General features: G+C 43.4%; 2 protein-coding genes across 3 annotated transcripts in view; both read left to right on the forward strand.

Annotated features, from left to right (window-relative positions):
• Window positions 1-5,351, forward strand: part of LOC138946650 (threonine--tRNA ligase 1, cytoplasmic-like) — a 31,980-nt gene extending 26,629 nt beyond the window's left edge. For both annotated transcript variants that reach the window (XM_070318087.1, XM_070318082.1), the window contains exons 18-20: window positions 1,659-1,731; window positions 2,138-2,252; window positions 3,180-5,351. In XM_070318087.1, the coding sequence (XP_070174188.1) occupies window positions 1,659-1,731; window positions 2,138-2,252; window positions 3,180-3,328 (337 nt within the window). In that variant the 3' untranslated portion in view covers window positions 3,329-5,351. The remainder of the gene's footprint in view (window positions 1-1,658; window positions 1,732-2,137; window positions 2,253-3,179) is intronic.
• A 3,761-nt stretch (window positions 5,352-9,112) lies between these two features.
• LOC138946668 (anoctamin-8-like) overlaps window positions 9,113-25,583 on the forward strand; it is a 46,304-nt gene continuing 29,833 nt past the window's right edge. The window contains exons 1-2 of the mRNA XM_070318098.1: window positions 9,113-9,714; window positions 24,317-24,560. Coding sequence (XP_070174199.1) covers window positions 9,630-9,714; window positions 24,317-24,560 — 329 coding nt within the window. The 5' untranslated portion in view covers window positions 9,113-9,629. The remainder of the gene's footprint in view (window positions 9,715-24,316; window positions 24,561-25,583) is intronic.

The following is a 25,583-nucleotide window of genomic DNA, read 5'->3' on the forward strand; positions in this document are numbered from 1 at the left end:
CTGATTTTAACTGGCATTCATGTGACCATCTTTAAACGCCTTTAGCTAACGAGGTTCTTACCTCGCTTCTTGCTCTGTACGCCTGCGCACAAACACCCTTATCGAAGGAAATCACCGCCACTTGACGCTACCCTACTAGCGGATAGAAGCACGGTCAGCGATGCGCCCCATTGCATAAGACCACCTGTGGACACAGCCATCCAAACATTAATAGATAGCGCCCCAATGCATAAGACCACCTGTGGACACAGCCATCCAAACATCAATAGATAGCGCCCCATTGCATCAGACCACCTGTGGACACAGCCATCCAAACATTAATAGATAGTGCCCCATTGCATAAGACCACCTGTGGACACAGCCATCCAAACGTTAATAGATAGCGCCCCATTGCATAAGACCACCTGTGGACACAGCCATCCAAACATTAATGGAAAACTGGCGGCATCACGCCGCTAGCAATTTTAGCGGCGAGAGGGAGGTCCTGTAAGGTTACAGCCGTCACGTGACTTGGGCGGGTCAAAATTGGGTTTCATGAATGACGATTAGGGCGACTTACAGCTCAAACAGCACCACCATGCGGTCAAGTGCCGCTATTCAGCTTTTATGAATCTGGACCCTGCTTTTTTTATTACATTTAGTCAAGTTTTGACTAAATGTTTTAACATAGAGGGGGAATCAAGACGAGGGTCGTGGTGTGTGTGTGTGTGTGTGTGTCTGTCTGTCTGTCTGTGCGTGTCTGTCTGTCTGTGCATGTGTGTGTGTAGAGCGATTCAGACTAAACTACTGGGCCGATCTTTATGAAATTTGACATGAGAGTTCCTGGGAATGATATCCCCGGACGTTTTTTTCATTTTTTCGATAAATACCTTTGATGACGTCATATCCGGCTTTTTGTAAAAGTTGAGGCGGCACTGTCACACCCTCATTTTTCAATCAAATTGATTGAAAGTTTGGCAAAGCAATCTTTGACGAAGGCCGGACTTTGGTATTGCATTTCAGCTTGGTGGCTTAAGAACTAATGAATGAGTTTGGTCATTAAAAATCGGAAACTTGTAATAAAAAAATTTTATTTATTAAACGATCCAAAAATAATTTGATCTTATTCTTCGTCATTTTCTGATTCCAAAAACATATACATATGTTATATTTGGATTACAAACAAGCTCTGAAAATTAAAAATATGAAAATTATGATTAAAATAAAATTTCCGAAATCGATTTAAAAACAATTTCATCGTATTCCTTGTCGGTTCCTGATTCCAAAAACATATAGATATGATATGTTTGGATTAAAAACACGCTCAGAAAGTTAACGAAGAGAGGTACAGAAAAGCGTGCTATGCAGCACAGCGCAACCACCCCCGCACTAAACAGGCTCGTTAATTTCACTGCCTTTTCCACGAGCGGCAGACTACGGTCATTGTGAAAAAATGCAGTGCGTTCAGTTTCATTCTGTGAATTCCACAGCTTGACTAAATGTAGTAATTTTGCCTTACGCGACTTGTTAAGTGTTTCAATCAACTGTCCTACACACCAAATTGGTTGGAAGTTCACCTAGTGTAAAAGATAAAACCTTGCATTGGCATGTATTGTCAGAAGCACAGTGACAAAGATGGCGCTGTATGATGTGTGTGTGTGTGTGTGAACTTTTTGCAGGCCTTTCTGGCTGTCCCCTCGCCAGTCCATCGTTGTACCAGTGGCGCCACCCTTTGACGAGTACGCTCAGAAGGTCAGTTTACGGATTTATTCTGCTGTCGGGAGGAAGAAAGTCGCTTGTTCATTTCAATGCTTGTTACTCTCTCAGGTGCCAGGAGACTGGTTCCGTATAACTCTCATTTACTCTATTGCATATATTGTATGCAAGAAGAGGACTTACTTCCCTTTATTTCTGAGATGTTCAGCGGTCGGTCTTTCTTTTGTAGAATTCGAGAAAATAGTGACAAACAATAGAAATGAGAGTGGACAGTAGGAGTAGGAGCTGTTTTCAAAAGTCAGTGCACCTTTCATGGTGGCACACGGAGAATCCAGTTTCAATTCGAATTGAAATGACATTGTAAGCTATTTATCAACAATTTGTGAGATCGGAACATGTGTTCCCCTGTTGAATGTTTGTTTGTTGTTTCTATGGTAACCAGGTGAAGGAGCAGATCCACAGCGCCGGGTTTCTGTGTGATCATGACCTTGACACTGGGACCACCATGAACAAGAAGATCCGCAACGCTCAGCTGGCTCAGTACAACTTTATTTTCGGTCAGTCTTTTTTTTTTTTTTTTTTTTTTTTAAATTTTTTTTTTATTATTCTTTTTTCTTTTCCAGACAATATAACATAAGACAGATCACAAACAGTCTACATAGGGTAACGAAAATAGCAAATATCCAGTTGAGGCCATCTCAACCATATCACTTACACACACACATATAAACAGACAGTACAAAAAGGATAGAGAGAAAAGAGAGAGGAAGAAAGAAGAGTGACAGAAGAGAGTAAGGATCAGGGAAAGAAGAGGAAGAGGATAGCGAGCGGTGACCAGGCTAAAAAAATAAAAAAAATAAAAAAATTAAAAAAACATAAAATCATTCAATCGCATGCCTGTACAGATTCCAGTTTCTGTTGAAAGAAGTTAACTCATTGTTAACCAATGCATTGTGCTTCTCTGCCAAAAATCGGTCAGTCGTCTTATGACTTTACAATTAGAAGAATTCAGAAAATAAGTGTCAGGTTTTTATGGGGTGTAAAAAAGTTGCTTTCTCTTGTTTTTTCTTCACACACACACTCTCTTCTGTTAATTTAAATGAAGATAAGACGGGTGCAGATTGTTCCTGGTTCCATTTAACCCTGTATGAACACGAGATTTAATCCTTCTAATGTATGCTAATTTAGCAACTCTGTGCTACCCATTTTGTTTTCTTTCCTGCATGCCTGTAGTCATGTTTTCTCAGGCCTGAGACTTTCGCTGTGACCTTTTGATCTTTATCAAGCGCATGCATGCTCAAGGGGGTGTTCTGAAACCGAGGAGAGTCTGCACCACATTGACTGAGAAATAAACCGCTTGCCGAACATGGGGGTCAAACCCACGCTGATAGCGACATCTGGTTTCAAGGCTAGAGCCGCTACCGACTGAGCTATCCCCCAAGTCATTGTTCATGATTTTATCAAAATGATGTTTTATGTTTCAGTGGTGGGAGAGAAGGAGCTGGCCAACAACACAGTGAACGTTCGTACCCGTGACAACAAGGTGCACGGAGAGCATTCAGTGGACAATGTCATCCAGCGATTCCAGCATTTCACCGAGGCTCATGTCCTGGACTCCGAAGATACCTTTTAGGGAACCCTCAGTAGAGCACACTCTGTTACCCTCAGTAGAGCGCACTCTGTTACCCTCAGAAGAGCGCACTCAGTGAATGAACTTACAGTAGATACAAGACTTTCATCATTTGTTTTGGCTGAAGGCTCTCTGTTCTGTGATTGTGTATCGTCAGTGGATGCACAGCTTTCATAACCTTTAAAGGCGCTGTGTTCTCTCAATGTGTACCATTAATGAATACGACGCTTTTCATGCTGTGTTTTCAATGAGGGCGCTGTGTGTTTTCTGAAGGTTTACAATCAATGGATACAACGCTTTCATGCTGTGTTTTCACGGAAGGAAGCGTGTGTTCTGAATGTGTTATCATACAGATCGAGTTCCTCACGTCTTTTCATGTGTTCTTGCTCCACCATGTGATTTGTATTCCTTTATGTTTCATCAACATTACTGCTATCCCTAACCCCGTTTCATCGCCAGCGATGTCGTAGTTTTCTTTGAGTGGGCATGCCAAGCTATTTTCATTCCATTATGCAAAGCAGGTGCCCTTTATAAATGTTGATTGGACAAACTTTGCATCTCACCAGCCGGCACATTTTCCATCGTAAAGTTATTAACTGTCAGTGAGGGTCGTAACATGCTGAAATGTTAGATTTAACGTGGTTATCTCGCCATCCTTTGCAGGAAAATGATTGAAGAGGAGCTGCAAAGCAATGAGATGCTCAGATGTGTCAGAAATGATTTTAGAGGTATCGAGCACATTTTCTTGAATCTGATATTATTGACTATTGTTCTTTTGTTCATCATGTTGTTTGAAAATATATTTAAAATACATAAATTAAAATGATATGCATACTGCTGCTCAGGAGTTTTTCTCAAGCCGTAGACAAGGACAGTCTGTAGGTGTCGCTGAATTTATTGTGCAGAAATTGCAAAAGTCTACAGACTTTTTCCTGTGCGTTTTCTTCTGTTAGAAAATATACTCTCCATTCACTTTTGTTTTTCTTTCTTTTAACACGAAGTTCCATCACTGGCACTTTACAACTTTCATGTTGATTGTTGCACTTATTCATTCCCATGCTGCACTGCCATTCACTTTGTTTACAACATGCAGGGTATATTGCTAGTTCATCACAAGATATCAGCCACGGGATTTTGATGATGAACTAATGTGATCCTTTACATTGGAGATGATCCGACCACACTTGTTGTGTGAACCGCAAAGAATCATGCACCTACTTCATGCAGTAAAACATCTCCAGCAATCTCATTTCTTCTCACATAGCACTCTTCAAGAAGACCATTCTCCACGGTGGAAGTCATTGGTTAAGCCTTGCTTTTAACCGACACCTATTCTCAGCGTAGTACATCACAGAAGACCATTTGAACTTTTCATGTATTCATTTATGAATTTAAATTACAGCGTATTTGAATCCTATTGTGATCTGTGACTCGCTCAGCTTGACTCTCGCTGAACATTTTTGAATTTGAACTCTGCTTATTTCCTCTCACTATCAGCACAGGTAAAATGTGCTTAATTAAAGTGACGTGTCCCAGCGGTTAAGTGTCTGTTGACAGTTCGTACATTTGTCGTTACCCCCCGCGGGTTAGGGGGAAGAATTTACCCGATGCTTCCCAGCATGTCGTAAGAGGCGACTAACGGATTCTGTTTCTCCTTTTACCCTTGTTAAGTGTTTTTTGTATAGAATATAGTCAGTTTTTGAAAAGATTTTAGGCAAGCAATATGTAAGAAATTTTAAGTCCTTTGTACTGGAAACTTGCATTCTCCCAGTAAGGTCATATATTGTACTACGTTGCAAGCCCCTGGAGCAAATTTTTTATTAGTGTTTTGTGAACAAGAAACAATTGACGAGTGGCTCTATCCCATCTTCCCCCGTCGCGATATAACTTTTGTGGTTGAAAACGACGTTAAACACCAAATAAACAAATATTTGTTGTTCCTTTGTTCAGGAAATGTTCATGATTTTTGTGTGGTACATTTCAAGAGATGTCACAAAGACTGTCCAAGTAAAGCTCATCTGATGTGCTCAGGCTCTTTGTTTTAATTACTGCCCTTTTTTTTTTTAAAGTGTGTGAGTGTTTGTGTGTGTGTGTGTGTGTGTGTGTGTGTGTGTGTGTGTGTGTGTGTGTGTGTGTAATTGATTCAAATATTTTTTCCAAGCCGTCGTATACTCAGAAACATATTTCATTTTAGCAGACGCAAAATTGCTTTTAAGTCAATTTAACAAACCTCGCCCTCACTTTTCTGCTGCAGACTATGCATTGAGAGTATGTGTGGTGGTTTGTTCTTACTAGAGGCTTCCAGGACTTGAGCTAGATTCTCATCTCACAACTTACAGTATTTCTGTTGTAATGTATGGTCACTATAACTACTAATTGAATCACAAGTTTTATTGATGAAACCAAGTAGCTATACACGTATCTAAATGAGACAAAGCTGCAAACACAGTTTCCACTCCAGGGAACCCCAACGAGTGACCTCAAGCACCTGATCACCGTCTGTCTGGCCTTGACCCTTGCACTTGCTCACCGTCGCTCTGACCTTGACCCGCAGCCACCTTTTAGTTTTACCACCTATCTGACCGTGACCCGCAATACTCTACCATTTATCTGACCGTGACCTACACAGTTGCTTAAAAAGCAGGGGCAGACGTGAATCGATGAAGCGAAACAGGAGAGAGGGTCACGCACAGCTAGCTAGCTGTCTCTTCTGTCACTTCGTTTTGGACAGAAATGGGTCAGTCAGATCTACATCCTGAGATCTTTAGCCAGAGAAAACACTGCAACGAAGCAGATCTCACAGTTCCATGTTCTATTCATCCCAATAAAATCAAGTTATTGCTATAGAGGATAATCATATATCATTTCGTTTGTTACAGACCCGTGGTCTTTGTTGAACAAAGACATTCCAACAAATTGACAGTGTTCTCATCTGCTCTAGATCTAAGTTTTGCTTACTTTGACCTTCATTTCACCTGTCATCAGTAAACTGTGGTTCCAACGCCAGAAAAGGTCAAGTTCAAGAGTAGTGTCCCAAATTCAAGGGTACCAAATTTATCAGACCGACAGAACCGTGTCAGTGGCTTGAAAAAGGTTAAAAAAACAAGAAGGGCAAAGCCCATACGACTCACATGCTTGACCTTGACCTTTACATGACCTTGACCTTCAGCTAAACCTAGCAATGACATCATACACTAAGAACTGCTTTACACATTTTTCCTACCAAAATACATGTGACCTTGACCCAAGGTCAAGGTCATCCAAGGTCATGCAACACAAAGCTGTTAATTCAAGACATAGGAAGTACAATGGTGCTTATTGGCTCTTTCTACCATGAGATATGGTCACTTTTAGTGGTTCACTACCTTATTTTGGTCACATTTCATAAGGGTCAAAGTGACCTTGACCTTGATCATATGTGACCAAATGTGTCTCATGATGAAAGCATAACATGTGCCCCACATAATTTTTAAGTTTGAAACAGTTATCTTCCATAGTTCAGGGTCAAGGTCACTTCAAAATATGTATACAATCCAACTTTGAAGAGCTCCTGTGACCTTGACCTTGAAGCAAGGTAAACCAAACTGGTATCAAAAGATGGGGCTTACTTTGCCCTATATATCATATATAGGTGAGGTATTAAATCTCAAAAACTTCAGAGAAAATGGGGAAAATGTGAAAAATAGCTGGTTTTTAGACAACATTTATGGCCCCTGCGACCTTGACCTTGAAGCAAGGTCAAGATGCTATGTATGTTTTTTGGGGCCTTGTCATCATACACCATCTTGAAGGTGCCTCAAAGGAACAGTTCACGTCCCAGCTGCAGTACAAGGAAAAAAAGACAATCATCAAAAACAAGAGGAAAACCAGAGCGGAGAAAGATGACTACCACCTGCTCCAACGTGAAGAACAAGTCGTCCTACTCAGACTCCGCACTGGACATAACAGACTAAACCATCATATGGCCACAAAGCTGAAGCTAGTTCCCTCCCCCCTATGTCCGTGTGGCAAGAATCAGACAGCAGAGCACATCCTGCAGGCTTGTCCATACCACAGTGCTCTGAGGGACACCACCAGGCCAGAGGAGACAGCGCTACAAAAGAAGCTATACGGCCCCAGAGAGGACTTGGAGAGGACAGCACGTTTCGCCCTGCAGTCCGGACTGACGATCTAACAGCGAACAACAAGAAGAAGATACACCATCTTGCCAAATTTGGTACTGATAGACTGACTCGAATAGTGTCCAAGAAATATCCAACGTTAAAGTTTTCTGGACGGACGGACGGACGGACGGACGGACGACTCGGGTGAGTACATAGACTCACTTTTGCTTCGCATGTGAGTCAAAAAACACGTGGTGGAAACTGTGCGATAATGTCGACTTTGAAATTCGATAAATTCCGTAAAACTTGTCATGTTCAAGAAACTCAGTACCTACATGCACTGTTCTTGAATGTTAGGACAGACATTTACAGAGTTGAGAACAGGTCAGTCTGCAAACATAAAACAATGCGATGTCTACCAGAAATAATCGAAGATTTCTTCACCTGAAAAAAACCAAAACATTTTCCCCAAATGATATGACGCAAAAAGTGACGACAAACATTTGATGCGTCATCACGTCTTCACCTGTATAATGTTCTGGAAAAGGATTTACATGAACACGGAGGAAGACTCGACTTGTGATGATTCGTCTGAGGTAGAAAATGGTCAGTCGACAAGTTAATACAATCCTGGTTTGACCATTTTTGTTTTTCCCCTGAGTGTTTCCTTGTTGCTGGGTTTTTCACTTTTTTTTTAAGGTTCCTTAATCTTACCATTCTTCTGTGTATTTTCTTTTTATTCTCCCTCCGTTCACTGCGAAAACGTCGGTGTACTGTAACGTAGGAATTACCTTGCACAAGTTTTACTACTTTAAAGTTTGCCATCCTGTTGACGCCCCCCCCCCCCCCCCATTAGTTGTACGGTTATTATTACTATTATGATATAGACATAGGCCTACGTAGCTACTGACTAAACCTGTGAAAAACTTAACTCCGTTCTTTAGGCCTACATGGATGGGACAATGATCAATTTACTCTCTCTCTCTCTCTCTCTCTCTCTCTCTCTCTCTCTCTCTCTCTCTCTCTGTCGCCTGTCTCTCTCTCTCTCTCTCTCTCTCTCTCTCTCTCTCTCTCTCTCTGTACGCATGTCTCTCTCTCTCTCTCTCTCTCTCTCTCTCTCTCTGTCGCCTGTCTGTCTGTCTCTGTCTCTCTCTGTCTCTCTCTCTGTCTGTCTGTCTCTCTCTCTCTCTCTCTCTCTCTCTCTCTCTCTCTCTCTCTCGCTTTCTCTCTCATTGCCCTTGTTAATAAAGACCCCCTCCCCCAACCTTCTCTCTCTTTCTCAGTTTATTGGTTTGAGTGTGCGGGCAGGTAGTGAATGCAAGAGAGTTGAGCCAGTCGGTTCTGACTCACGTTCCACTTGTGCACCGTGACACACAAACACTGGCACACACACACACATACACACACACACATACACACAAACGCACACCACACATACACACACACACGTACACACACACATACACACACACACAAACGCACACCACACACTGATACCCACACTGACACACGCCATACACGCACACACACACACACACACGCAAACTATGGCACACGCACACTAACAAAGGATGGGCTTTGTCTTTGGTCGTCACTGAGTTTGTGTGTACGTGTGTGTGTGTGTGTTTGTCTGAGCCGAAAGAGTGTGTGTGAGAGAGAGTGTGTGTGTGTTACTGTTCTGGTGTGTGTCACGGTGTGTGTGTGTGTGCCGTGTGTGTGTGTTCTTTGTTTCTTTGTTTTCTATTTCATTTATTTTTTGTCGTAGCTCCAAGTTAGACTCCCTTCAGTTACTAGCATCTTAAATGTTGAATAGCCAAAGCTCCGTGACTGACGGTTGCGCGGACTGTACGTTGTCACAATGATACATTTTTGCATTGTAACATAATTAATACCTGCCTGGCAGGTTGGAGTAAGCGTATTTATTACACGGAACTATGACTGATCATGCTAGCCGGTATGGAAACAGCGAAAGTATGGTTTGGTTGAATTAGAGAATTGACAAATCTTCATGTGCCTGTGCTCAATACTGTAAGATGCCTATTTTTGGATTTCGTAGGTAGTCACATGACTTGTCTAGTGTACCACGTGTTCAAAACATCAACATGGCGGTAGTTTGCTGAAGCAGACTGTGGCTCTCCACTGTCGCTCTTTTCGAGCGCGTCTTTTCGTCCCGAACACAGCATGCGAGCGCAACATTCACAATGGATTTGAATATGAAAAGAACCAAAGCAGACGACAATGATCAATCGAAAGCGGAGGGCCGCGAGAGTGTCAGGAGGCGCATTCGTAAGTTTGCTCGATTTTCTTCAGGGACAGGGGGAAATGTGCAAATGATTATGGTCGTGGGATTGTTATCGTCTGCTTCAGAACGGCTAGGTCCGCATTTGGATTAGGCATGCCTTTGGATTAATGCAGGAAGCAAGAGAAAGCGTGCAGATGTTCGTGAATGAGGATATCAGTGGGTTGAGTAGCGGGCAGAGGAGACGCGCAGCTGGCACATTACGAATGATGGAGTTTCGGGCTTTGAAACTGGAGTTGGACCATCGTCAGATCACTGAATTGGGTTTAGGTAGCCCAGCTTTAAAAGTTAAATGTTCTGTGAAGTATTTCATTTTAAAGTCCAATCATGAAACTTTGTTGTGTATTTATGCAACGCAACTGCCAGTGCTAATCAACCACAACTACTGAACTAGTGAACTAGCTACTGGTAAAAGTAAAACATGATTGTAAATTTGTAGTCATGCAATTACTATTAAATCTGATTCCATTGGACGAAACAACAGCTGAACTACCGGCAGTCGCAGGGGGTAGGGACGGGACAACCCAATTATGCTGTCTATTGATCCAGTGATTACAGTATGCCTCATTCAGAGTCACTGCAGATAAAAATGTAATAAAGCAATGTGGTGCAGCTGGGGAGTGTGGGGACTAGCTATAGTGATCGACTGGTATTGTACATAATATATCTATGGAGATGGGTTGTAATTTGTATGTTACTGCTACAACACAGTAGTTTGATGATGACTGGGGCTCTGATTTATGTGCATCTGCATGTTCTCATAACAGCTAGACTGCATAAACGACAATCAATTTCATTATCAGACACTGAGACAGGGATGGCCAAATCTCAAAATTTTAACTCACAAACCAGACGAGTTAAACTTCAAGAAATTTTAAGTTACTATATAGCCCGCCAAAATTTGTGCTGGCCCGGTACATACCACAGTTGCTGTATTTGATTCTTGTGTAAATTGTATTCCCTTTCGACAACTGGTGCCCCTCGTCTTCATTCCACACATGCACACAAGCACACAGGCGTTGCCTGTAGTTATATTCGTAATACCCATTTATTGTCTATCAGTATCAGTGCTCTGCTAATTAGTGATTTTCCCAGGCCTCGGTCTTTGGTAATTTATGCATACGTTTTTTTTTAATCTGACGCAGTTTGTTCTGTCCCCATGCTGTGTGTATGGTTATAGTGTTTATGATGTTACAATGTTAGCTGTGTGGCAAGTGTGTGACTGTGTCTGTGTTGACTGACCCAAAGCACTCCTGCAGGGCTTCGCCTAGAATGGACAAAGCAGCAGCAGCAGCTGTCAGGTAGAGCATGCAGTGTGCTCACATAGCATGCAGTTGCTGAAGCCTCCTATAATCCAAAACAAAGTGTTTATGCTATTACAGTGGAAACCCCCTTTTAAGACCTCGAATAATCTGAGAAAACGAGGTCTTAAAAAGGAGGGAGTCTTCAAATGGGGGTTAGAACCTTACAGAGGTGATGAATAGAAAGTCCAAGAAAACAGTCTTACAAGGAAGAGAGTCTTGAATTGGGGGGTCGTAAAGAGGGGTTCCACTGTGTCTTGTACAGTTATTGCAATAACTGTCATCACTCTAGGGTTTTCTCTGGTCCAGGTGCAGACATTGAAATTAATTAAATTCATCTTCCATGTTTGCATGCCCTCTGGTCCAGGTGCTTTTACTGTTTGGAGCAGGAGTATTGACTGTTCAGGGTGTGTTCTCCTGTGACAGCAGGGTTTGGTTTCCTAAGGCCTAAAAAAAAAAAAAAGGTGTGGTTACGGTAACCCGACCTACCCTATTTTTAGGGGCCGACCCTATAACTTTTTATTACATCTGTCAACAACAAAAAAAAACCACCCGAGTGCAGAAAACGCAATGAAAGCGAAAGTGCTCAAGTCGCACACTTATTTCCCTGTCAAGTAGGTTTAATTTGTACACATTAATAAAAAAAGTTTAAAAAAAAAAAGTGATTGCCTACCTTCCTTCCCTATTTTTTTTGGCTATGTTACCGTAACCACACCTTTTTTTTTTTGGCCTAACGCACTATTGCATCAACATTAGGGCATACAATCTGAAAATGACCCTAGAGAATTACCTTCAGCGCGTCAAAATTACATACACTGCACCATCAGCACACAGACACACACAAACACTCACACACACACACAGACAGACATGCATGCACACACACACACACACACACACACACACACACACACACACACACACACACACACACACACACACACACTGACAGTTGTAAAGTTGTGAGACCTAAGGCAGGCTTGTTAGTGATAGACTTGTCAAGTTATGAGACTGAACTCAGGCCTATTAGTGATAGAGAACTTTATCAAGTTGTGAGACTGAAATCAGGTCTGTTAGTAATTGAGTTGTCAAGTTGAGAGGATAAACTCAGGCCTGTTAGTGATAGACTTGTCAAGCTGTGAGACAGAACTCAGGCCTTTTAGTGATAGACTTGTCAAGCTGTGAGATTGAACTCTGAGGCCTGTTAGTGATAGACTTGTCAAGCTGTGATGCTGAACTCAGGCCTGTTAGTGATAGACTTGTCAAGCTGTGAGACTGAACTCAGGCCTGTTAGTGATAGACTTGTCAAGTTTTGAGACTGAACTCAGGCCTATTAGTGATAGAGAACTTTATCAAGTTGTGAGACTGAACTCAGGCCTGTTAGTAATAGACTTGTCAAGTTCTGAGACTGAATGCAGGCCTGTTAAGCAGGAGACAATATGGTGGCTGCTTGTGAGAGCGAGAAATTAAAAGACCAAAACATACTGTACGCACGTAGTAATGACAAATAAATAAAAAATATAAATGAATTAAAAGATTGTCGTTATTGTTAATACGTGAGTACACTATTTTTTGGGTCTAAATTCTAATTTGTTTGTATCTTATTGCAGGTCTGTTAGAGATACTGATGTTAGAGATACTGATGTTAGAGATACTGATGTTAGAGATACTGATGTTAGAGATACTGATGTTAGAGATATTGATGTTAGAGATACTGATGTTAGAGATACTGATGTTAGAGATACAGATGTTAGAGATATTGATAGAGTTGTCAAGTTGTGAGGCTGATGGAGACAGGGCCCAGATGTTGCCACATCCGCATGCATTCAGTCAGAAGGGTAATTTGTATTCCCCCATGACTGTGTAGATCTTTATTGACCCCAGGATGGCCTTCCACACGGATGTGTCATAGGCTGGCTGGGGGGGGGGGTGTGCATCAGTAGGACAAATTGAAGGGGGGGTACTGTGTGCATATAAGTTGAACATACTGAGGTGATTGGGCTTCCAGTTTGTATAATGCTCAGAGCATACCTATAGCTGTTGTGCTGTCTTCGCCATCCAGAAGTAATACTCTGAATGCAGTTTCTGTTATGAATGGCTTGTTTGAGTGGGCTAAAAATGAGCACCTAGTTTGTTTTGTTGTGTCTCTTCCCCCTCCCTCCTCTCCCACCCCAACCCCTCTGTCTGGGTCTCTCTCTCTCTCTCTCTCTCTCTCTCTTCTCTCTCTCTCACTCTCTCTCACTCTCTCTCACTCTCTCTCTCTCTCTCTCTCTCTCTCTCTCTCTCTCTCTCTCTCTCTCTCTCTCTCTCTCTCTCTCTCTCTCTCTTCTCGCGCATTCTCTTTATTTTTAATTCTTCATGCCAGTTTATTATGTCTAGGTGATGGAGTTTAGGGCAAGAAAAGATAAAAAAAAAGAAAGATTGTGGGTAAAAGGTTGAAGTTTAATCTTGTGTAAGGAGTTTAAATCAATCTCTCTCTTTTTCTCAGTATGTATGTGTGTGAGATTGAAAAAATGCAGTGAGCTTTTTAGCCAAAAATGTACATACATTACAACACACAAATGCATCTGCTACTAAAGCAGGAATTGTACGTACGCCCTCAGATGGTGTGGAATCCATTGAGCTGGTCTGCAATTTAGCTCCCAATTCCCAAAGTAGAACACGCTTTTATATATCATACATTATTAAGTCATGTTATGGTAATGACAGTAGGAGGTGTCCCGTTGATGAGTCGTGTTCTGTGTGTAGCGGAAACTGCCATTTCTGTTGCACTAATCAGTTTGGTTGCTGATGCTAGCGTGTTAAAACTGTTGCTAATATTCCCTGAATCATGCATAATACTGCTGTTCTGGAGACCTGAGATACAGTGTTCATTTTATATTATCCTTGTGATAGTGTTCATTTTATATTCTGGTGATAGAGTGTTTATTTTATGATATCCTTGTGATGGAACGTTAATGTGTAGCATCCTCTTGATGTGTCATTTTATATTATTCTCCTTTAATCCATATCTCCAGCACTTTCCTAGACTTCTATTGTGTCTTCATGAGTGCTTAGAATTCCCTTGAACCTATTCAGTGACTGGATGCATTATTTTACCCTTATTTATGTGAGTTTTGAAATTTTCTTCTTTTCCTGCGAATGGTGTTAAGCCTGCTCAAAACAATATTAATGTAGAATGCTTGTTACACCCCCGGTATAGGGGTGTGTATAGGTTTCGCTCGATGTGTTTGTTTGTTTGTTTGTTTGTGTTCGCATATAGATCTCAAGAATGAACGGACCGATCGTCACCAAACTTGGTGAACAGGTTCTATACATTCCTGAGACGGTCCTTACAAAAATTGGGACCAGTCAAACACACGGTTAGGGAGTTATTGGTGGATTAAGATTCTACAAGGACTTATAGAGGGACATATTAATGGTCAAAGGGAAATAACCACACTTGTTAGCAGTGCCTGCTCAGTTGGTGGCCGGCAGTGAGAATGCTAAGGACGGGGGTGTTTTTCCTACCTCGGAGGAATTTCTTGTTTTACTCGTTTTCTTCATTAATACAGAATGTGTGTTTTGCTTGTTTTCTGTTAATGCAGAATGTGTGTTTTGCTTGTTTTCTGAAGTAATGCAGAATGTGTGTTTTGCTTGTTTTCTGAAGTAATGCAGAATGTGTGTTTTGCTTGTTTTCTGAAGTAATGCAGAATGTGTGTTTTGCTTGTTTTCTGAAGTAATGCAGAATGTGTGTTTTGCTTGTTTTCTGTATTGACACAGACTGCATGGTAATTGGTATCCTCATGTTTTGAATTCCAAGTAATTTCAGTTTTGATGTGATTCTTATTGACTGAGATTGATGGAGTCGCTGAGTGGTTTGGTGTTTCGCTGATCAATTGCAGCTTTTCTCTTTGATGCAGCTGAATTGATAAAGTTGTGCTTTGTGTAAACTGTGATGTAGACATGACACGTTGACGTGATAAAATAGAGTGCAATGTATTGGTTTTTATCCTACATACGTGAGAGATACACTCGTGATCCCCCCGCGGCTTAAGGGGAAGAATTTACCCGATGCTCCGCAGCATGTCGTAAGAGGCGACAAACGGATTCTGTTTCTCCTTTTACCCTTGTTAAGTGTTTCTTGTAAAGAATATAGTCAATTTTTGTAAAGATTTTAGTCAAGCAGTATGTAAGAAATGTTAATTCCTTTGTACTGGAAACTTGCATTCTCCCAGTAAGGTCATATATTGTACTACGTTGCAAGCCCCTGGAGCAATTTTTTGATTAGTGCTTTTGTGAACAAGAAACAATTAACAAGTGGCTCTATCCCATCTCCCCCCTCCCCCCCCCCCCCCCCCCTTTCCCCGTCGCGATATAACCTTCGTGGTTGAAAACAACGTTAAACACCAAATAAAGAAAGAAAGACACTCGTGAGATAATAATCATTCAAATCACACGTGTGAATATATATATTATATCATGTAAATGAGGTCATGTCAAGCATTAGTCTGGCAGGGACCTGTTTTTGGCTCACGAAGTGTAGCCTATGCGATGCTAACTTTTGTCTGTCTGTGCGTGCGTGCGTGCGTATGTATGTATGTATGTATGTCTGTTGTGGAGATCGCTAGATACCACTGGAATCGAATGGAAGGATAAAGAACATTATGGAACTTACTTTGATTAAGTGCGCAGTCACTCATGACGTAAGCGTAGACGCTCATCGAACAGATGGAACTGTGTAGATCTAACCAGATTAGTGTCGATGTTTCCCGAATATTCTCGTATGTCCATTAACTATATAAGTAGGGCTGCGCACACGTATTGTTGTTCTTTACCAGTCTTGCACTTGTTCTTTCTTACACTGTGCTGAGAGATATTGTCACCGTTGTTCCAGCTGTTAATAAATCTACAGAACCTACACATATCGTTGTGTCTCCTTTGCGACTGAGAGTGACGAAAGGAAAAACACGACAACTGGCGTCGCCGACAGTTACTTCCCTTGTCTATTCGGAGTGACTTATTACTGCAAAATGACGGAAACAGAGCAGCTGATAACGCTTCTGAGGCAGCAGTTGGAGCAACAGCAACGCCAGCACAAGGAAGATATGGAGCAACAAATGCACCAGATGGAGATGATGATGAAAGTGTTCAGTGGTGCCGCAGCTTCTGCCAGGGAGGAAAGCTACGACGATCCGAGTGCTTCGAATCTACGTTTTCCCATTACTACACAGGCAGCTGCAATCCCATCTTTTGTTGCGTTTGATGCAACATCGGAACTGTGGCCTGACTACTGGTCAAGATTTTGCACGTTTGTGATCGCCAACTCCGTGCCGGAGCAGCGCAAGGCTCAAGTTTTCTTGACGAATCAGACTGCTACGGTCTACAAACAACTGGCAAATCTGGCTACTCAGCAAAATCCGCCCAAGGACATCAACAGTTTGACAATGGACGAAATTGTCAAATTCATGAAAGAACAGTTCGACCCAAAACTCTTCATAGTGCGAGAACGTTTCAAGTTCTGGAGTGACATGAAACGGAAGCCAGGCGAAACTCTCCAGGAGTTAGCAGCGCGCATACGCCAAGACGCCGCTACCTGTGACTTTCCTTCGATCAAAAACCCACAAGACGAAGCTCTGAGACAGAGATTCATATGTTCTGTCAACAATGAGGCTGTCTTAAAGGCTCTATTCAAGATCAAGGACACAGAGCTGGATTTCGCACGTGCTGTCCAAGTCGCGATTGAGACTGAAGACGCAGCGAAGGTTGCCAAGGAAACTGTCTACGGTTCCAAGACCATGCCAGTCAACAAGGTCCACCAGAACAAGACTACGGGTCCACGAAAGAACCACAAGCAGTCTAATTCCACAGACAGGAAGTGCTACCGATGTGGAAAGGCCCACAAAGCAACAGACTGCCCCTACAAAGAAGCCAAATGCCGATACTGTGACGTCACAGGACATTTGGAAGCTGTCTGTAAAAAAAAGCAACATCAGAATCGGGAACGACATTCCCAAGCTTCCGTGAAGAGAGTCACGAAAGCAGAGCTTGTCAACGCGATCCTCGGTAAAGTTCCCCAAGATACTCCTAGGTTGGATGTACCCATAACAATCCAGGACCGACAGTTCACCATGGAACTGGACACCGCAACTACGGGAAATTTTGTTTCTCTTCCGGTCTGGAGACAACTAGGAAAACCGAAGCTGGATGACGTCACACATCGTTACGAGTCTGCCAGCAAGCACGACCTGCCCGTGCTGGGAACTTTCATGGGCCAAACCAAGGATCCAGTGACTGGTAAGCAAAGCTCAATTCCGTACATCGTCACCAAGATCCCTCATCTGAATCTGCTAGGACGCAACGCAATCCAGACTCTGGGAATTTCTGTGGACAATGCTCTAGGACTGAGGAGCATAGAGAGTCACGCAAAGAGTGAGGGTGCAAAACCTACGCATCCAGCGACCTCCAACGCGCCTTATGCTGCCCTGCAACGAGATTGTCACAGACTGTCTGATAAATTCCCAAATCTCTTCAAACAAGAATTGGGATGTCTCAAGGACTTCGAACTGGACGTGAAGTTCAAGTCTGATGCGAAGCCGGTTTTTCACAAGGCACGTCCGGTACCTTTCGCTCTTCGTGATGACCTCGCCAAAGGCTACGAAGAAGGCATCGCCAAAGGAGTCTGGAAGCCAGTCCAGTTCAACGAATACGGAACGCCAGCGGTACCAATTCGTAAGGCACAAACCTCGGGCACCCTGAAGCCCAAGTTACGGATCTGTGGTGACTACTCAGTGGGCATCAATGATCAGCTTGAAGATCACCGTCATCCAATGCCACTCCCAGAGGAACTGATGCAGAAGCTAGGAGGTGGATTCGGATACACCAAGATCGATCTTGCTGATGCCTACAACCAGATCAAGCTGGCACCAGAGAGTCAACGCAGGCTAGCCCTCAGCACTCACCGTGGGGTACTCCTGCAGCAACGACTTCCTTTCGGGATAAAGTCAGCACCTGGTTACTTTCAAGAGATCATGGAAAACCTGACCTGTGATCTACCTGGTGTTGCCGTCTTCCAAGATGATATACTCGTCAGCGGGAAGGACGCCAACGACCACCTGAGCAACCTGGAACGTTTGCTCACTCGTCTGAACGACAAAGGACTCAGATGTCGTCGTGAAAAGTGCGAGTTCGCACAAGCCAGTGTGGAATACCTTGGACATACCTTATCGGCCGAAGGGATCTCCAAAGGATCGAAGGTCGAGGCAGTTTTGAAAATGCCAGCCCCTACGGACGTCTCAAGCTTGAAGTCTTTCTTGGGCTCAGTTCAGTTTTACGGGAAGTTCATCCCTAACCTGGCCAGCATGGCAGAGCCGCTCTACCGCCTGACGAAGAAGGCGAACCCCTGGAAGTGGGGAGATGAGGAACAGGCAGCATTTGAACAGTTGAAAAATGTGCTTTCCTCGGATCAAGTTCTGGTACACTTCGATCCAAACAAGACTTTGGGACTAGCTTGTGACGCGTCCAACGTTGGAATTGGAGCAGTCCTATTTCATCGCTATCCAGATGGAAGCGAGCGCCCAATCGCCAACGTGTCCAAGACTCTCACGGCTGCAGAAAGGAACTACAGCCAAATCCACAAGGAGGCATCCAAGTCTCAGATGACTCCAGACTTGAAAGCTGTCGTCAAGGTAACCAGACAGTACAAGGCCGGAGATCCTGTGTATGCTCTGTACCATGGACCTCGCCGAGACAAACAACACCGATGGGTACCAGCAGTCATCAAGAAGTCTCTGGGTACTCGCTGCTTCAACGTCATGGTCATTCCTAATGGTCCAGTATGGAGACGACACTGGGAACAGCTACAGCCACGCTACACCACTGAGGAAGACAATGAACCTGGTGAGGAAGTGGACACTGTTTCTGAACTTGTAACAGATCACCCCATGGAGATCTTGGAAACTGTGCCACAAACTCGGAGACAGACCAAACCCAAAGGTACTCCATCCGTTCCAGAGTATGGACCAGACAATCCAAGACGGTCAAAGAGAACACGCAAACCCACAGAGAGACTTTGCTGTTGATGCTTCAGGAGTAGCATCAGTTTAGGTGGGGAGGTGTTGTGGAGATCGCTAGATACCACTGGAATCGAATGGAAGGATAAAGAACATTATGGAACTTACTTTGATTAAGTGCGCAGTCACTCATGACGTAAGCGTAGACGCTCATCGAACAGATGGAACTGTGTAGATCTAACCAGATTAGTGTCGATGTTTCCCGAATATTCTCGTATGTCCATTAACTATATAAGTAGGGCTGCGCACACGTATTGTTGTTCTTTACCAGTCTTGCACTTGTTCTTTCTTACACTGTGCTGAGAGATATTGTCACCGTTGTTCCAGCTGTTAATAAATCTACAGAACCTACACATATCGTTGTGTCTCCTTTGCGACTGAGAGTGACGAAAGGAAAAACACGACAATGTCTGTGGTAGAAACTTTAACATTTGAAGACGTCATATTACATTGACGTCACATTATGACGTACGAGGGTTAGACGTCACGCGATGGAATTACTGAAAGTCTCGGTGATTGTTATTTTGAGCGGGCCGAGACTATTTGGCAGTCGTGTCCATGTAAGTAGGCTACATGCAGACAGACAGATCTAGATCTAGTGTCTCGCTTTCTTGCACAGTTTCACCTATGCTCTTTCTGTGTGTGTGTGTGTGTGTGTGTGTGTGTGTGTGTGTGTACTGTGTTTGTGTATGTGTGACGGAGTGATTGAGTTTGTGTTACTGTGTGTCGATTTCTTACGTGAGCCTTGAAGGCTTCGCCTCTTGTTCCACTGCTTATGATGCCAAAATCACCGAGACAAACGTCATTACAGAAAAACAAATTGCGCTCGCTAATTACCCTCGATGAATTTTTAGAACTACCACGTCACGCCACACTTTCAGAGTGACGTTTCTTTGCTTTGACGTAATAGATTGCACGAGGCTTAAGAATTTAGAAGAGATCGAGGTTCCAAAACAAGCATCTTCAATTTAGCTGCCTTGACCGCAGGACATTTTCAGTAAAATACACGTAAGTACAGTATGTAGGATAAACAGAATACTACATGGCTTGCTGTGTCGTACCAGATTTACACTCGTTGCTTTTTCAAATAGTGAACAGCTCGCTTTTGCTCGCAGTTCAATATTTAAAAAACTCGTATAAATCTGGTAGGACACAGCAAGCCATGTAGTATTCTCTATTTAATTTTTACCACCTTCGTGCATATTGCGTGTGTGTGTGTGTGTAATCACAATAACTTGAAACCCTCTGTGATGCCGCATGTACTGTTTATATTTATGGCCAAAAGTTTGAATTATCTATACGTTTTAGGATTGTGATAGAAGTGCAATGCATTAGTTACTATCTCTTACCAGCAACTCATGTGCGTGCGAGTGTGTCAGTGTGTGTGTGTGCAGTATGCATGTGGCGGACGTGCTTGTCTGGAGTACTTTGGGTGTTCTTACTTTGTATGTTTTATTGTTTTTATTTTTGTTTTTTAAGGTTGTTGTCATATGTTGTTTTGGTTGTTTTAAGAGCAGATGAACCATTGTAATTAATTGTATGGACAATAAATGATCTTATGTCTTATGACATTCACGTCATATGTCATTACATGTGATATAACTGGCCCTCACAATACTTGAAAACAAATTCACTTATTGTAAAATGCTGAAATACATGGATGTTTGCACCATCGATCATTTAGACAGAATGCTTCTTGATGTTGATTAGTCTCGTTTAGTCTCGTTTAATCTCGTTTAATCTCGTTTAATCTCTCACTCTGTGAGTGATACAGTGGGACCCCCCTTTTATCACCTTCATAAATCTGAGAAATTGAGGTCCTGAAAAGGAGGTAGTCTGAAAATGGGGGTATATTAACAGAGGTTATGAACAGAAAGTCTGAAAATGGGGGTATATTAACAGAGGTTATGAACAGAAAGTCTGAAAATGGGGGTATATTAACAGAGGTTATGAACAGAAAGTCTGAAAATGGGGGTATATTTACAGAGGTTATGAACAGAAAGTCTGAAAATGGGGGTATATTTACAGAGGTTATGAACAGAAAGTCTGAAAATGGGGGTATATTTACAGAGGTTATGAACAGAAAGTCTGAAAAAGCGAGGTCTTAAATAGAGGGGGGGGGGTCTTAACAGGGTTTTTTTTATTGTCTGACTACTTGGACACATGTCGTGAATTTTGTTGAATAGTTCTGTCACTGTGTCAGGGTTGTTAAATGTGGTCGGAGAAACAGTGTAGCAGAATGCAGAAAAGTTGAGAGTACACAGGCACTACATACCAAGCAGCAGTGCTAGGACAGTGAGACAATAGTTGGCTCACACAAGTTCACCGTTTCAGCAGAGCAAGGCACACTTCAGCAGTCTTGATAACCGGCACGGTTGGCCAAGTGGTAAGGCGTCCGCCCCGCCCGTGATCGGGAGGTCGTGGGTTCGAACCCCGGCCGGGTCATACCTAAGACTTTAACATTGGCAATCTAGTGGCTGCTCCGCCTGGCGTCTGGCATTATGGGGTTAGTGCTAGGACTGGTTGGTCCGGTGTCAGAATAATGTGACTGGGTGAGACATGAAGCCTGTGCTGCGACTTCTGTCTTGTGTGTGGCGCACGTTATATGTCAAAGCAGCACCGCCCTGATATGGCCCTTCGTGGTCGGCTGGGCGTTAAGCAAACAAAAAACAAACAAACAAAAAGTAGTCTTGATTACAGTTGGTTCTGTGGGGTACATAATATGCCTCACAGTCACTAAATTAGGACTGAGTTTTGGGCCCTGATAATGGCAGGGTGAACCCAAACAAGGAGAGAAACTCCTTAAAACTGAGTGAGAGAGAGGGGCAAGCAAACAGAAAAATCAATACTTGCCTTACACTATGCATTGGCTTGTTGCTTTCTGTTCCCCAAACTCCCAGCTCTGATAACAGTACTGCTCTGGGCTTTATACAGCCAAACAGCTCTTCCTTGCTTCTGCAGCTTGGTAGTGTTCAAATGAGGTAATGATCACTCAGCCGAAAGGCCACTCTGTATAATTGTCACTCTTCAACTGTTGATGTTGTTCCATTTTAAAGCAAGGGAATCTTGTCAAGTTGTAAAGTTAGCTTTGCGGCTGATACTATTTGTGCTCATCCTTTTTCTTGGTAAAGGTACAGTCAAGAGACTGTTGCATCTGAGAAAGACTGTGCTCTGCAAAGTCTTATTCAGTTGTTGCAATGTTGGTGTCGATTTAAAGGCAAGGGAAGCTTGTCAAGTGGTAAAGTTTTCTTTGTGGCTGAACCTATTTCTGCTGATCCTTTCAGGTTGATCGAGACAACAGAGTGTTGCGTCTGAGATCAAGACTGCCTTGCAAAATCTTATTCAGTTGAGTTCATTGGTCAGCAGCGCTGGAGATGATTACTCTTGATAACAAAGCAGCCGTCTGTAGTGTACGGCACATTGACGGGCACTGACGGGCACTGCAAACAGAACTGGCATAGGGTAGACTCTGTGCCTTTGGGGCTTCTGCTTTGATTGGAAACTTGCATTCACATCATCAGCTGATTGCACATGCAAGCACACACACTCACACACACACACACACACACACACACACACACACACACACACACACACACACACACACACATATCTACCCACACACACACACACACACACACCCACACACACATACATACACACACACACACACATCTACCCGCAGGAGCTGTATAGTTGTCATTTCTATATTGATTGTCTGTATATTGGACTGCTTAACTAATTGTCTTGCTTTCTTCCCTTTGGGGACATTTTCTGTGATAGCCTTAATTGTATGGAAATTAGCGCCTACCACAGCATGCGGGTTATGTTTAGAAATAACGTTTGTCGGACTGATTTCACCTGACTCATAGGTCTGTTTTGCTGATGCTGAAGAGCTTGTGAGCTGAAAGTTGTCAATGTGTTTAGTAGGAGCGAGTGTGCTTTGATCAAGACACATACCTGGCCATTTAGAAGAGAAATATGTTGGATGTGTAGCACTGAAGATGTTTTTGCAGGCGATGCTTTGAGACAATAAATAACACATATGTTGTGTATGGTGAAATGCAGCGATGTAGAAGAGGAGTTTTGAAGACTTCAACCTTAGAAGAGTCTGATTCTGGTGTGTATAGTACTGAAGATGTTTTTACAGTGAGGCTTTGAGACAAGAAAATAATAAGCGTGTGTATGCAGCGCTGAAAGTCCACAAAATGGGGCACTGGCCTTAATGGTTTTACTTCTCATAATTTACTAGCCAGAGAGCAAATTTTACTCGCCAAACCAACCATTTGTTTCAGCAACTTTACTCGCATTTAGCGAGTAGATTAACATTTCTACTGGCCATTAACATGTTTCTACTCACCACTTTCAGACCTGGTATGGTATTGGCAGCATTGTAAACTCTGCCAAAACATTATTGCACCCATTTTCGTACCCCAACTAAAACATTCATTCCCATGTCACTTCGTTCAAACTTTGTATGCCATAAAAGCCAGCTTCCACTTGGCTATCTGGCACACGGATCAAAGATTTCTGTTATAGGTGTCATGTGACCGCCACCGAAGTAAGGTACCCCCAAAATCGACCTGACAAAAACGTCGGGAACCAATTCAAAAATTGAAAAATATTCAGAATAGGCGCAACTCAATTAGCTATCCAGAACAGGTTGTTTTGTTTTGCTATCTTGCGTATCTCTTGTGTTATGTCATTTCTACTGATGCAGGTGTGGATCGCATGAGCAGTAGAAACAAGAGGTGTTTTTTTTCAATTTAGAGGGGTACCATGGCAAAAAGCACTTTATTTTTGCAATGACTAAATGGATTGCTTCGTACAAGAACGGGTGCAATATTTTTTTGGCAGAGTTTAGAAGAGACGCTTTGGAGACAATATCGTTGAGTCAATACAGTCTTAGAGGCGTGTCACTGTGGTGTGTGTAGTGCTGAAGAGGTTTGTACATTGATCAGGCTTTGAGAGAAGACAATAACACGAGTGTTGTGTGTAGGGTATTGGCAACATTGTAGAAGAGACGCTTTGAAGACAATACAGTACAATAATAAAAAGTCTTAAGAGGAGTGTTACTGTGGTGTGTGTTGTAATGAAGAGGTTTGCACGCCACATGTGAGGCTTTGAGACAAGACAATAACACATATGTTGTGTGTATGGTGTAATGCACCATGTAGAAGAGGGGCTTTAAAAACGATACAGTTTTAGAGGAGTGTTACTGTGGTGTTCGTGTGCAGCGCTGAAAATGTTTGGGAGGAAGTTCAACTCCAAGCGCCTGTTGGTGTCCAGCAAGGTGTGGATGCACACCATCCCGACGGAGGACTGCGACATCGTATTGACCCTCCCCGCCACCACCAGCGACGCCACCCTCATGTGGCTTCTGGCCAGGTTGCGCTCCAGGGTGCCACACCTCTCCGTCCACTTCCGTCACCATAGCAACTCCGCCATCTATGGTCTCTACATGACTGCTTCCTATGAGAGGTGAGCGCAGTGAGATCAACCTCCCTTTTACCACCTTCAAATATTTTAGAAAATCGGGTCTTAAAAAGGGGGATGTTTTATAATTGGGGGTAAATTTACGGAGGTTATGAGCAGAAAATGTGAGAAAATTGGGTCTTAGAATGGTGGGAGTCTTAAATTGGGGGGTCTCCACAGAGGGGTTCTACTGTAAAGGGGGTGTGTGTACTGGGGGGGGGTCTCCACAGAGGGGTTCTACTGTAAAGGGTGTGTGTGTGTACTGGGGGGGTCTCCACAGAGGGGTTCTACTGTAAAGGGTGTGTGTGTACTGGGGGGGGTCTCCACAGAGGGGTTCTACTGTAAAGGGTGTGTGTGTACTGGGGGGGGGGTCTCCACAGAGGGGTTCTACTGTAAAGGGTGTGTGTGTACTGGGGGGTCTCCACAGAGGGGTTCTACTGTAAAGGGTGTGTGTGTACTGGGGGGGGGTCTCCACAGAGGGGTTCTACTGTAAAGGGTGTGTGTGTACTGGGGGGGGGGGTCTCCACAGAGGGGTTCTACTGTAAAGGGTGTGTGTGTACTGGGGGGGGGGGGTCTCCACAGAGGGGTTCTACTGTAAAGGGTGTGTGTGTACTGGGGGGGTCTCCACAGAGGGGTTCTACTGTAAAGGGTGTGTGTGTACTGGGGGGGGGTCTCCACAGAGGGGTTCTACTGTAAAGGGTGTGTGTGTACTGGGGGGGGGTCTCCACAGAGGGGTTCTACTGTAAAGGGTGTGTGTGTACTGGGGGGGGGGGTCTCCACAGAGGGGTTCTACTGTAAAGGGTGTGTGTGTACTGGGGGGGGTCTCCACAGAGGGGTTCTACTGTAAAGGGTGTGTGTGTACTGGGGGGGTCTCCACAGAGGGGTTCTACTGTAAAGGGTGTGTGTGTACTGGGGGGGGTCTCCACAGAGGGGTTCTACTGTAAAGGGTGTGTGTGTACTGGGGGGGGGGGGTCTCCACAGAGGGGTTCTACTGTAAAGGGTGTGTGTGTACTGGGGGGGTCTCCACAG

The sequence above is a fragment of the Littorina saxatilis genome, linkage group LG1, assembly GCF_037325665.1.
Source record: "Littorina saxatilis isolate snail1 linkage group LG1, US_GU_Lsax_2.0, whole genome shotgun sequence".
NCBI classification, from domain to species: Eukaryota; Metazoa; Mollusca; class Gastropoda; order Littorinimorpha; family Littorinidae; genus Littorina; species Littorina saxatilis.